A 13,463-nucleotide genomic window follows, 5' to 3' on the forward strand; every position below is an offset into this window, starting at 1 on the left:
TGTGCAATGTTATAAGAAATATAATGAGCTAAAATACAAAGTGGTCCCAGAAAGAAAAACCACCAAATAAAAGTTTATAGTAGAGCTTTCTCCCTCCTTCCCCTCGAGGAACTAGTGTTAACAATAAAGAAGAAATGCATTAGTAGAAAGGAAGTGTAACTCATTTGTAGGTAAAATGATTCCCCCTTCTCCAATTCAATATCATTGCCAGTATTATTGTTGTCATCTTCAGCTGACACTGGGGAGAGGGGAAAATTGTTACAGGAAGAAAACAGAAAAGATCACGTATTTGAAATGGAAAAAGGAGGAGTACCAGTGTAAAGGGTGGTACAGAAATGTGTGTTGTGGCCTCCCTCCATTAGATCAGATGTTACTTTCCAAGAAAATGCCTTCAGGACATATGATCCCCACAGAAGAACTGGGAGCAACAAAACCAAAAGTAATTTTGTAAGAGTTGATTGCTTTTTGAAGGAAGTGCAGACCAGCTGGTTAGGCTGGAGATATACCAGACTCATCCAATCGGATCTTCCCTGGATTTATTTCCTGGATATCCAACTTCTGTCACTTCAGGTTTACGTGAGGAAACAAAGCTGCTGCAGCTCTATGTAGAGGTATTTCTCTAAGGTAAGGAGTGAAAGAAAATTCAGGTTTGTATCACCTACAGTTCTTGATCCTAGTCCTACAGTTAGGGCTTGCAATTACTAAGCTAAAAAGAGAAAACAAAAACCAGGAACAATAATATCTTCAAATGTGCAAGTTTTTTATCTGCTGTTTCATGGGATTTGGCCATTAAAATGTAAGACAAGAGCAAGGATGAAAGCAGGAGACATTATGTGTCAGTTAAGTGAAATTACATAAAGTAGGTGAGTATAAAGCTCAATACACTTATCTTAGTGTTTAATTTTAATATATGGAGGAACAATTGTATGAAACCCTCCACAGCCAGTTCTTCCCCTTTCAGACTTTAGACACTGAAACAAATACTTACAAACTGTGCTGAATAATTCTTTGAAGTCTTTGATGGGACTTACAGGAGTACACCATTATATTATTTCTTACATATTTAATGACACTTTAAACAATAAAGCCTTCAGATCTAAAGGCAGAATTTCAGAACCACTGAAATTTCCAGTGCAGCCCATGTGAATCTCACATGAATGTGATGATCACGTGTGATTCTGCAGTTAGCAAACCCTCACTAGCACAGTGAATCCAATAATCCTTATATTGATTCTGGTGGTTTCCTGATGGACTGAAATGCATTTGAGGTGCACAGTAAGAGCACTGTTCTTACCACATAGAGCTGTTTCCAGAGCACGGCCCATTCCTGCAGCGTTGCTGTCACCTCAGTCACTACAGAATCTTCAAGCGGAACAACTGTTTCATATTGCCTGCAGAAAAAGAGGGGGAAAATTAGGAAAGGTACCCTGGAAAGGGTAGAAAAAGACATAAATGTCAGCATAGTAATTTGGAAAATGCTACAACTTGAATTTGTTGAACATAAAGAAGAGTATCTCAGGAGGATCGTTTTGTCTGTTGTTACACTGAAGCACCCCCAGACTCATGTCAGCTGTTCCTCCAGCACATTCCACAAGAATAAGCTTGTGTGAAGCATTTCCTAGTTACTTGTTCAAAATACACAATTTCATTTTCATCAAGGCCACTGGGAACAGTTTTCATTATTACAGCACGTTAAATAAACTTGCCTGTAAAGGGGGGCCCTTCACAGTTTGTGTCCCTTCTATAAGCCAGTCCAACCCTTCTCCTCCTCCAGTTAATGTCAGCCAATATCATAAACTACCCAAAATACCTGCTATCTATTAACCTTTCTTATCAGAAGACCTCTTTAATATTATATATTCTTAAATACAGGGGCAGAATTTTTTACCAAACACTAAATAACCATGACCTCTGGTTCAGGGCTGCACTACATCCTGTGGTATCAACTGGTACACCAGGACTTGACACTTAGTTTTAAAAAGCACATTGGTTTTCCTAGTAAATATCAAAATATCCTGAACTGCTTGCCCTTTACAAATTCTGAGCCAAGATCAAGTACTAACTACAGATTACAGGGAACTGGTCTTCCCCCTAAGGGGAATACACGTTAGGAGTAGTTATTCTATGCAATATATATCATTTTATTACACTCAAAAATTATGAAGCGTCAGTATTACAGCTGCCCTTACAATCTTTACTAAGTCCCTTTGGGGATAAACATACAATTCAAGACCATCAGAAGTCACCTATTTTTCTAGAGGTACTTCACTAAATGCCATTTAATACATTTTATCTTCCACATTTAATTTGCTGCCTCGGGTCACTCTCAAACACTGCACTTATAAATCTCCCCACAGCAGCCTGAATGTGGAATATGCAAGTAAAAGCAGCAGTGAAGACACAAGATATTGATTTCAGGAGCCCCAGCCAACCTCAGAGGAAACTCTGCAGGTTCCAGAGCCCACACTCAGTAACATCTCTGACACGGCATTGACACCACATTATTCACATTAACTCAAAAAAATCTACCACCAGCAAAGTTACAAACAAAGACAGTGAAGGTAAAATATTTTCAGCAGAGTGTACTTCAGTCATTCTTTGGATGGGGTGTGGAGGGCTGGATCCCTTTGAAAAGGTTCAGAGTAACAAGAGATACCCTGTCAGTGATGTCTCTCTGAAAATCTGCTGATAAATAAGATGGGCTGTCAACTTACTGGTGCTTCCACAACAAACAGGAACATATAGAATTTTGCCAGTGAGAAAACAAGCAGAAATGAAAAATATAAGCAGAGTTCTTTAAATGCCTGTGTTTCAGGTGATACCTCTGAAGTTACAGTTTTATTGGCCAAAGTGAACACAAGTAACCAGATCTGATTCTTGCTATATTAAAAACAAAAAAACCACCCCAAACTCTGCAGAATTACATTTAGTTTTCAAATCCTCATACACAAAAAAAAGATACAATGAACTAAACCTCTCTATAAGTTTCATTAGTTATTTCTTTGATTCCCTTCTAGATAAAAAGCACTGCAGTTTCTTAGAAAGAAGGAAGAATACTCACCCTCTGTTACTGACAATTGCCTTTTTCAAGTGAATATAGTTGGCAGGAAAAATCCCCTACAAGATAAAAAATTCTGTAAGTTAGAAAAATACATTTGCAGCTTTTAGCATTGATAACTTGACCCCCAATAAATAATTGCCAATACACCAATCAAAAAAACCAACAACCCTAACAATGTGTCAAAGCTGTCAGTCAAAAGTCAATATTCAGATTAGTCACAATTGATCATTTCAGTCCCTCTTAGACCAGGACAGCACACTGGATCAAAGCTCCATGTAGAAAGATCAAGCTTTTAATACAGAAGTTCTGCAAGTCTATTCAATAAAAACATCTTTAAAAAAATTCAAGCTTGGTCCTGTGCATTCCCAAAAGCTCCTGAAGTGTTGGGAAACACTGTTATATGGGAAACATGCTGAGATATAAAAAACATTGATTGGTAAGTCAACTAGGACCAAATGAAAAGATGCCACTCTTATCCCACCAGCTGCCTTGGGAGGGACAAGAGTGATTTAAGTTTAGCCAATTGTCTTCCCACTGCAAAGGGGGTGAGACCCCAATAACCCTCTGGGAGGTGAGGAGCAACCAGAAAGTAGGGAGAGTGCAGAGAACAGCTTGTAGTAGCAGAAAGGAATGAATAACAGATCCAACACTAGGAATATTTACTGGAGAGATGTAAGGTAGCTGAGACAGCCAGAAAAATGTCTACTTTGCAGCTTGCAGGAGAGCAGAGCAGCCCACCATAAAATTTGTGCCAAGCCCCTACACCAGTGTTTCCCTACAGACAGAAGGATTCTATTACTTGCATGCCCTGCAGCTATCAGTTTTCCTCCCTCTTTCCAAGGAAAAGCTGTTCAAACCCATTTATTGCCTTTTGCTGTTCCCATGAGGACTGGACTCCAACCTTGCCTGGGCCATTGTGCTCTTGTGTGATGAGACATTGGGGAAAAGAGGTAATTTAACCCAAACTTTACATATTGTTCCGTGATGTCTGTAAAACACACAGCCCTGAGTCCTTGGAGCAAAGTCCATCAGTGTGTAAGAACAGCATCCCTGCACTTCAGTGGGAAAGACAGGAACAAAATTGGAAACCTCTGGGTTAAAAACCAGCTGCCAGACTGACAAAACTGTCAGCAATCAAGTGTGGGCTTTCAAGTCTTAGAGCTTTAGAACTGCAGGAATTAGAATTTAGGAAAAAAAAATTTCATGGGGGGGTTGAAAGGAATACTAAGTAAAGATGATTCCACACTGTAGGAAAAATTCCTTCTTTTTCATAGGAAAGACTCTAAAATTGCAGAGGGAAAAAGGATGGGTCTAAAAGGAACGGCTTCTGCAGGAAAAAAGTAAATGTGAATGTTTTCAGCCACACCAAAATCTGGAAAAGGGAGAAATGCTACTTCAGCTTCTTGTTTGGTTCACCTGCAGTTAATGCTGCTCATTTCTGTGATCCTGTGGTTACCTAAGAAACCAGGGAAGGTTTGAAGGGCTCTCCTATCAAATCTGAACATATACACAAGCAGAAGATGTACCAAAACACACACAGTGACTGCAGAGTTTTCATTAAGAGTATCATAGTCATGGAAATATAATACAGGTAATATTATCTTCCATAATACAGGTAAACATGAGAAATCTGGTACTCTTCTCTCTTTAAATACAAGCAGTATTTAAACCAAAAGACAATGAAGTGATGCTTATATAGAGGCAGCTATTTGCCTGTTTGTATACATACATTTATAAAAACACAGATGCAGTCACAAAAAAAATGATATCAGAACAGTCAAAAAAGTTCTCTAAGAGCAAAACAAGTATATAACTGGAAAAACTGGAAAATAACCAAATACAGTGACGTTAAAATGCCAAAATCTGAAAAAAGAACAAACTTTACAATATATCCTTTGCCACTGGACTTTCTTCAAAGTTGTCTTAGATTAACAATGCAAATTATTAAATATGTTCTTTAAAAATCCTGAATTAAAGCAATTCAAGATCACCCACCTATGCTTTTCTTAGGAGAGTAGGGTGGAAAGGATCAAACCAGGTGAGATCCATAAATGTTGAAAAAATTACCCATTACGTGTCAGGAAGGTTTCTGCTCCTTTGAGTGACTAATGAGTATCACTGTCTCAATTTAGAAAATGAATCCAAGCCTCCCACAGGAAAAAAGTTAGAGCACTAAAATCTTAAGGGCAAGGAAAATGAAAAGTTTACTGGGTTGCAACAGCAAAATAGATTTAATCTCCCACTAGATTAACAAATGTATCCACGCTTACCTTTACATTGGGCTTCTTAATGGAAACACCTCTGTACCACCCTGAAAGCAGACAAAACACACGGTATGTTCATTTGTGGCATTGCTGTCTTTACACAAGAGCAAACTGACTAAAACCATGCAATTACTGAGACCATCTTGAAAACCACATAAGTCAAATTTTTTAAAAGGTTTTTTTGTTCACTTGGGTTTTTTTAATTATTGTTATTATTTTGCTGTCTAACGATGACAAGCAGTTAAGAACCTGCAATGCTCCTGTTTATTCCTCTCAGGAATAAAAGCAGCTTAGTGTACTTAGATCCTGTACTAATAATCATTAGCCACCCTGGCAAAGATTCATTCAGCACTCAGGCAAGAATCTGTAACACTTCTCTCACTCACTGGTACAGGAGACTCTCTGTAGTGTTTATCTTAAAATCAGAAATCTGTCCTCTTAAAGCCAGGAAAAGCCATTATCACACATCTCTAATATGGTTTAAACAAATATAAATCCTTTGCATGTGTCTGGTCTTATCTATGTCTGTGAGACTAGAGAACAGGCTTTAGGGCCGAATTTCACAAACTCAATTATTATTCTTGTATCTCCCATCAATTAATGGCTCCAGACAGGACAGTAAATGAGGAGTAAAACACAAAGCTGAAAAAGCTGCAAGTTAAACAGAAGAACTCAATTACTCCTGCTTTGCACAGGTGACAGTGATGAGACTGTGCAAAATTCCACATAAAACAAATCCACTTTCCATTAAAATTTCTCTAATTTTCCCAGCAACTTTCTACTTTCTTCCCCCCCCCGACAGAGTTCAGGTATAAGTTAAATATACTTAAGTATCTGCAGCATTTAAAAGAGCCCTAGCAAAATCTGTCAGTGATCTGCTATGGAAAATAGAGAAAACCAGAACAAAGTAACTGGGTATTTTGTGTCTCTCAGAAAAAGGACCTCATATTTGGCTGAATTATGATATGAGTCACATTTAGAGGCTCAGATGTGGGGAAGAGGGCCTTGATTTTGTTTTAAAGACAACCTGAGAGTCTAAATTTTTTTTTAATAGGAAATCTGACTTCATATAAAATAAAATAATTAATGAATTCAAGACACTTGCGAATCTCAGTATGGAAAACCTTAAAATCCATCTTCTTTATTACCCAAATTTCTCATGAGGACAGGACAGAACACCGAGACTTGTTTTCCTATGAAATCACTGATTATATTTAAAAAATTATTTTTTTGTTTTCAATTTATTTTAGTTGAACAAACTTCATGGGATTTGTATCAGTATAAACACAAACTACACACAGATCCTTAACATGAGTAATTTCTAAAACTCCACACAACTGTCCCTGCAACACCTGCTTCTGAGCAACAGATGCTGCATAATTTTAAGGTCACAGAAAAAAATAAATGCATTTATCCTGCAGGATTACCAAGGATTCGTTGTTACCAGTATTAAATACAGTCTGTACCTTAGAAATAATCACACATTTGAGCTTCAAGACAAACAGAATGGCAAACTTTTTGGTAAATAGGGAAAAAAGTGCTTTTATATAAGTTTGTGAACAGATCTGTAAAAGATAGAACAAAATCCAGTAAAGGAGGTGACCATTAATAATTTAGATATGCAGGGTAGGGAATGAAACACATTTCCAAAAAACTACCTTATTTCTGAGTTTTCTGTTCTTCATTCCAAACCAGAATTTCAAAGCCCAGGAGGTGTGTGTTTACAGAGCTGTGAAAAGCAGGCAGGGAAGGACCCCTGAGAAATCCCCCAGCTCATCCCAGCCACTCCCTAAACTTCTCCTCACACATGTTTAGTCTGCTTTTAACAGTGTCCAATAATTTATTAACAGGACTGAATAACACAGCACTGTGGAAAATGATCCATAAATCTTCTGCAAAACCTACATTCCAAGGTATTTCTGCACAGAATTCCAAGGAAACAGAGTACACTTCTGCTGCTTCACACAGACCAGTGTGAAAGAGCTGGTGTTGCACAGGCACCTTTTTATTCCACAGACCACACTGGCCAATAAAACTGCATGTAACAGTGAAATTTTGGTATAATACTTGGAAATCTAGAATATTTACATTCAATGGACATGACAGATCCCCACTGGACAACCAATTTCAGTGTCTCAGACAACATACATGCACTTTGTAACCTGAACTTTCTTTGCTGCTATTCAAATCCAGGATTTTTTCTCTTTTAGTCAATATGGAAAACATTTTTTTTTTTTACTTCCCTTTTGCAGGTACATTTATACATTTGAAAAGTGGTATATTTCCCTTTAATCTTGTACACTGTGCTCTCCAGATCTTAGTTTTCCTTTCTTCTTTTTTTTTCCCCTCTTTTTCAGTGTGGTATAATATTTTTAGAATCATCCTTCTCTGTTTTGAGTTTCCTCCAACTCTATGCAAGTAAGAGACAGTTAAAGAAGAGCTCACCAGAACCTGAAAGCACTAAATTGTAAAATGTATTTGCTTGCAATGAACACCACCAAAAACTCATTCTGTACCTCAAAGTAAAAACCATGAGAAAAGGTACAATGCTTTTCTGTTGAAAGCACATTTAGAAAATTGAATCTGCATTACATTATTCCCTAAAATGAACTAACCCTGCATTCTGGAATTAAATACATTAATAGTCTTAAATACATTAAATATTGATCGAATCATATATTTTAAAGAGCATTTGTTTTGGAGGATTTAATCACAATAGTCATCAAATCCAGGCAGGTACTTCAGCTAATTGTGATCACAACATGCACTACGTGGTTAGACCCCAATAATGACTAATGAGTTTAGATGCTACTGTACTGCAAATAACTACTTGCTAATACTTTAGAATTATGGCTTGCATTTCCTAGTGATACATGGCATTTAAAGGGCATTACCTTCACAAAAATGGTGAAAAATATGGGATTTAAAATCAAGAAGCAGAAAGACACAGCTATGAAGTGAATTTTGTGAATTAGTTAATGTGAAACAATGACCATGTCTGCAATGAAGCTGGGAGGGGACACGGCTTGGGCAGCTGACCTGAATCAGCCAAAGGGCTATTCCATCCCATATACATCATTTGCTATAAGAAAATCTAAAATCAGTTAATTAGTATTGCCATTCTAAGCAATGCCTTACTCAGAATAGGAAAGAGAACACCAAATATATCCCACACAGGTCTGATGAACTTCCAAGTATTATATTATAGTCAAAATAAAGTAGATAAAATGACAAAGACACCCCAGAATGGGCAAAAATACCTTCCAGGATACAGATGACCCTGCAAGCAAACTGTTTCACCTCAGAAAGGTGACATTTAGACTCCAAACTTAGAACCCAGGAAAACCCACAACCCTCTGCAGCTGCCTTTTCCAATACCATCTAATGGCATCTGATACAAGCTCAGGGAAATGAAGAGTTGGCTGATGTACAGCTCTGCCCTCTGTACACCCTACACAGCAAACAATCTCTCAAAGATCTGCAAGGAGAATTAATTCCATGGCAATAAACTGGAGAAAAACCAAAAGAAAAAAAAGCACCCTGTCACACCTGCTTCCCCTGCACATTCAAACGACCACTTGCTCCTAACTTTTTATTCCAAACACACTCTCTGTACACATATTCCCACTGTAGGTTACTTGCAGGTCAGGAATCAAAGCTCAATGACTTCACAGTGTATGCAACCACATGCCCCTGTCCTTCCCTTTGTTCCCAGGGCTTTGGGAGCCATAGGCAGTGTTGGGCTTCCTGCTCAGCTCTTACAACCCCTGGAATTCAACAAGGCCTCCAAAGAGGCAGGACAGAAAGATGGACTGGGACTGTATCACACATCAAAAACATGCTCGGGGTAAATACCCCCTCTTTCACCCACAACTACCTGTACCTGTGGAAACCCACAGTGAGGGAAAGCTGAAGCCATATGAGAGAAACCTGCAAACTCTTAGATAAAGGCTGAAAAACAGTGTTTGCCAAGGTGTGTGGCACTCAGAATTCACTCAACAGTGCAGCCCCAGCTAAACTGCAAAAGCAGCTCTGGGCCAGGCCTGCACAGCTCAATCTTCCTTTGCGTGACTAGAAGAGCTACCACTGGTTATTTGATCTTTTCTTGGAAGTGCCTTGAACAAAACAGGATATTCTTCCTAAAAGCCACCTCTCAATCTCTTTCAGATCTCCACTTAAGCCACAAGAGGTCTGTCACATGGAAAAAGCTCGCCCCTTTAGAGGACTCATTCGTAGAAAAGCAAAAGGGTCCTAATTGAAAGGTACTGATCTATTTTCCAGAAAAATAAAGCTCAAGTATCAAGGTTAAATAAAGAAGCATCAGCTGCAGAAAAAAACAAATTCCACATGTAATTTCTTGACAAACAAAATTCTGAAAATAAATTACATAAGTATTTATGGTACATCCTAAAGCCAATGTTTGTTCTTAAAGAAAGCACTGCTATAGCAGCATCTGCTACAAGAACTCGAGCCTTTTTTATTCTACAAAAATAAGTATACTCTGCAGTAACGTGAGCAACCCTCAAACCTGGAGCAAAGCTGTCTTTTGCATCTATTAGCCAACAAACAATTGGTTTTACCTTGTAATCTGCATCTAAACTGCTGTGCGGAGCTAAAGGCACCCAAAGTGACCCAGAAGAGGGACAGGAACAGCGCTCAGCAAAAGCTTCTTGATGCTGAAGCCCCTGAATGCCCAGACCTCTCTGTCCCGAGCCCTCAGCTCCGCGGTGCCAGGGCAGGATGAACGCCCAGCCCAGCCCAGCCTGCCAGCACCATGTCAGGGAGCAGCCTGGGCCAGCACAGCCACAGGAATCTGCTGATAAAGCTGCCAGAGATGCCACAACAAAAGCAGAGGAGGGAGAATGTGTTTTATCTTGGTCACAGCCAAACAGAGGGTCATCAAGAAGCCACTCCCGTGCTCCAAAAGGCTTTCAGTAATCAGGTGAGATCTTCTGCAGCAGCCAAGTGTGTCCAAGAGACTGCAGCTCCACAGGCACGCTCCACAAAGAGCAAAAGGGATGAAAAGGCAAAAAGGAAAAGGGATATTTCACTGGAGACATCTTTCTCAGTCTCAGGAAGGGGTTAATTTGGCCCAGCCAGCCACAGGACAGCTCCCAGCTCCAGCTGGAAGGAAACCTGCATTGTTCCCACAGCAGTGACAGGCTGAAGGGTCATTCCTCACTCATCTGTATGGCACAGCTTGGAAGCAGGACAGACACCCCTTCCCAATTCAATTCATCAAGAATTTAGGACAAAAACCCTAATTGCAAGCTGTATCTGCTGCTTAAGTGTCCCAAATACCAGAAACACTTAATTTGACCATGTTGTCACTGCTGGAATAACAGAGGAAAACTTTAAATATATTACATGTGTGGTTTAAGAACACCGTTATTAACATACACACATGAAAACCATGTAAATAAATACTTGTGTGGACAGCAGAATTTGCATGTGTAAAATAATATTCTTCTAACTGGTGCTTCAGGAATGAGCTGGTGTTTCCATCCTTCACTGAATATACAAGATTGTCAAGGTAATAATTAAAGTTACTGAAGTTGTAACATTTTTAATCTAAAGAAAATCACCTCCCAGCAATAAAAACAAATGGACAAAACAGACATTTTAAATTTGCTCTGTGTGTCACCAGTTACTGACAGTGGCATTAGCCACATGACAGGCAGGGCAACAGCCACATGACTTGAAAGGAAGGGTGTTTTTCTGAATGCACAGTCCACATGAGTATTTCAAACAGGGAATATGCTCATGCTTTGACAAAAGAAAACTCCATCTTTCAGCACTTAGAGGTGCCATGGTAATGCCATGCCCTTTCAGCCCCTCAAGGCACGGCAGGTAAAGCTGAGAACTCCACTGAAGAGTTCCAGTTCTCTCTCAGTGGCAAGATCTGTAAGAAAAAGGACTCAGAGCAGGGAAAGCTGGGCATGACACTGATTTGTGGTCTGCTATGGGAGCAGGCAGAGTGACAGGCACAGAAACTGATGGAAATCCAGCAGTTCCAATGTCAAGCACATGAACAAGATACATATTAACAAAAGCAACTGTATTGCACTGCATTATATTTAAATCCTGCATTGTATTTAAATGTGTTATCAATTAGTATTTATATTTATTAGCCCTACAGAGACAAATATATATATATACATGTACATAGGGGTGTGTGTGTGTGCATGCACATACATTTGTTCCTTGACTCCACAAATATGTATAAAATTTTGCTGCAGTTGACACCCAAAAGCTTGGGAAATTCCCTCCTCTTTCATTCAATTGCTCTAAAAGCAGCGACTGCTTTTTACCCCAGTCACTACAAAAGAGCACTTGCTCTTCTGTAATACTAACACAGTTATTCAGTAAGTTATTATGATTAAAAATAAGCACGTTCAGAAGTATAGCTCCTGTTTGAATCTTTGTCAGCCTTGAATTCCTCAGTGAGTCTCCAAAATCACACTTCACGTCACTAGAAGGTTTGTGTGTATGTGAATCCCTTCAACCCTGACAGTAAAATCCCTGCTGCAGAGAATTATGCACAAACTATTCTAACAAAAAGTGAAGCTGAAACAGCAGTGGATCTTCTGTGCCTCTCACAGCACTGACCCTTGTTTTCAGGGGGTCAACATTATTTTATCCAGCCTGTCTACACAAAAGAATCACCAGCAAACACTGCAGAAGTAGAGGACCCTGTTAAAGAACCACTTAGACAAGAATGCTTAAAAAGCAACTGCTTTTTTTTCTTCTAAGAACCTACTTTACACATTTAGTGTGCTTTTTTGCATAATTCACACATGCAAGAGCTGTAGCACAGACCATCTGAATATTCAGATGAGTTTCACAGTGTGGAGTTCCAGATGTTATTATCAAAATTAATACATCTTTTTATACACATAAAGTCCATGGTAAAGACACCTCAACCAAAACGACAGGATAGAGGGCTTAAAACACAAACCCAAAACCTGGTGTGCAAACACCTTCTCCCATACAGGAAAACACTGTCTGAGGGCCTCCCTTCTCAGCAATTTGAAGACTGGCATGAATTGCTTTTGAGGAATCATCCTCAAAACTACCAGCCAAGGAAATATTCAGAGTATAATTACTGTAACACTGTAAAGAGATGCTGGATTAGCCCTTTGCTTTTCTGTAAGCAACCTGCTGCCTGGAGATTGTGCTTTTATCTCCCAGGGTTTTAAAAGTTTCCTTGATTCCCAGAAAGGGTTGGAAAACACCATGACTGCTTTCAACAGCACACATTGTTTTACCTTACAGTTACACTACTCTATGCAAAGGAATAATTTTTGCCTGACCTTGCACCATGTATTAATTCACAAGACCTGGCAGAACAACTAAAAGCAGCACTCAGTGCTTGAGTACAGCTTAACCCATCACACCACAAGAGGTTTTTTAAAAAACATGACCATTTGCAGGTATGATAGTGCAGGTATTGTTTACAGCAGGTTTCTCCATGGTTAAGAGTCCTTACTGCACTGCAAAACTCTCATTCAACAGAAAACTTTTACAAATGTAGGTGAAAAAGCTACTACTTTACTAGAAAAATGAGCATGGAAGGTGCAACTTCCTTGTGAAGAGCTAAGTCAGTGGAAAAACAAACAAAACACCTGAGTACAAGAAAAAGCATCAAGAGCAAAAGACAGCTGTAGGCAAGAGAGAGGAAAAGCAGCAGTCTGTGACCAGCCTGCAGAAGGTCTGTGCAGCAACATTAACACTGCAGATAAAAAATGACTGTAAACTGAACAAACACACACAAAAAACTTCACAACTTTGTGGAATGTTAATTTGGAATTCAAGTTTGTGGATCTGGGTTTTGAATTTGTTTTAACACTTCAGGATTAAGGTCACATTATTCCACCTCAGACTACTGTGAAACCAATTCTCATACTGTATGTATCTTGTCAATCTGCTTCTCCACAGACATGTTTTACACCACTTGCTTGAGTATGAGGAGAAGAATAATTCTCCTTTTACACACAACTTCAACCACACTCTTCATGTGAATAAAGCAGTGGATTAGGACATTCTGTTTATTCACACACAGACATCTCCAGCCACATAGGAACTATAAAATTTACAGTGGCATTTTGCTTTAGGTGCAAAAACACGTGATGATAAAT

At 39.0% G+C, this 13,463-nt stretch overlaps 1 protein-coding gene across 1 annotated transcript in view; it reads right to left on the reverse strand.

Moving 5' to 3' along the window:
- The window catches only part of DOCK3 (dedicator of cytokinesis 3), a 172,301-nt gene that overhangs the window by 157,308 nt on the left and 1,530 nt on the right, over positions 1-13,463 (reverse strand). Inside the window, exons 3-5 of the mRNA XM_027640285.1 lie at positions 5,332-5,372; positions 3,062-3,117; positions 1,295-1,391 (exon numbers count right to left, since the gene is read on the reverse strand). Coding sequence (XP_027496086.1) covers positions 1,295-1,391; positions 3,062-3,117; positions 5,332-5,372 — 194 coding nt within the window. The remainder of the gene's footprint in view (positions 1-1,294; positions 1,392-3,061; positions 3,118-5,331; positions 5,373-13,463) is intronic.

Source organism: Corapipo altera, unplaced genomic scaffold (genome assembly GCF_003945725.1).
Source record: "Corapipo altera isolate COAL_440 unplaced genomic scaffold, ASM394572v1 55, whole genome shotgun sequence".
In the NCBI taxonomy this organism is placed as follows: domain Eukaryota; kingdom Metazoa; phylum Chordata; class Aves; order Passeriformes; family Pipridae; genus Corapipo; species Corapipo altera.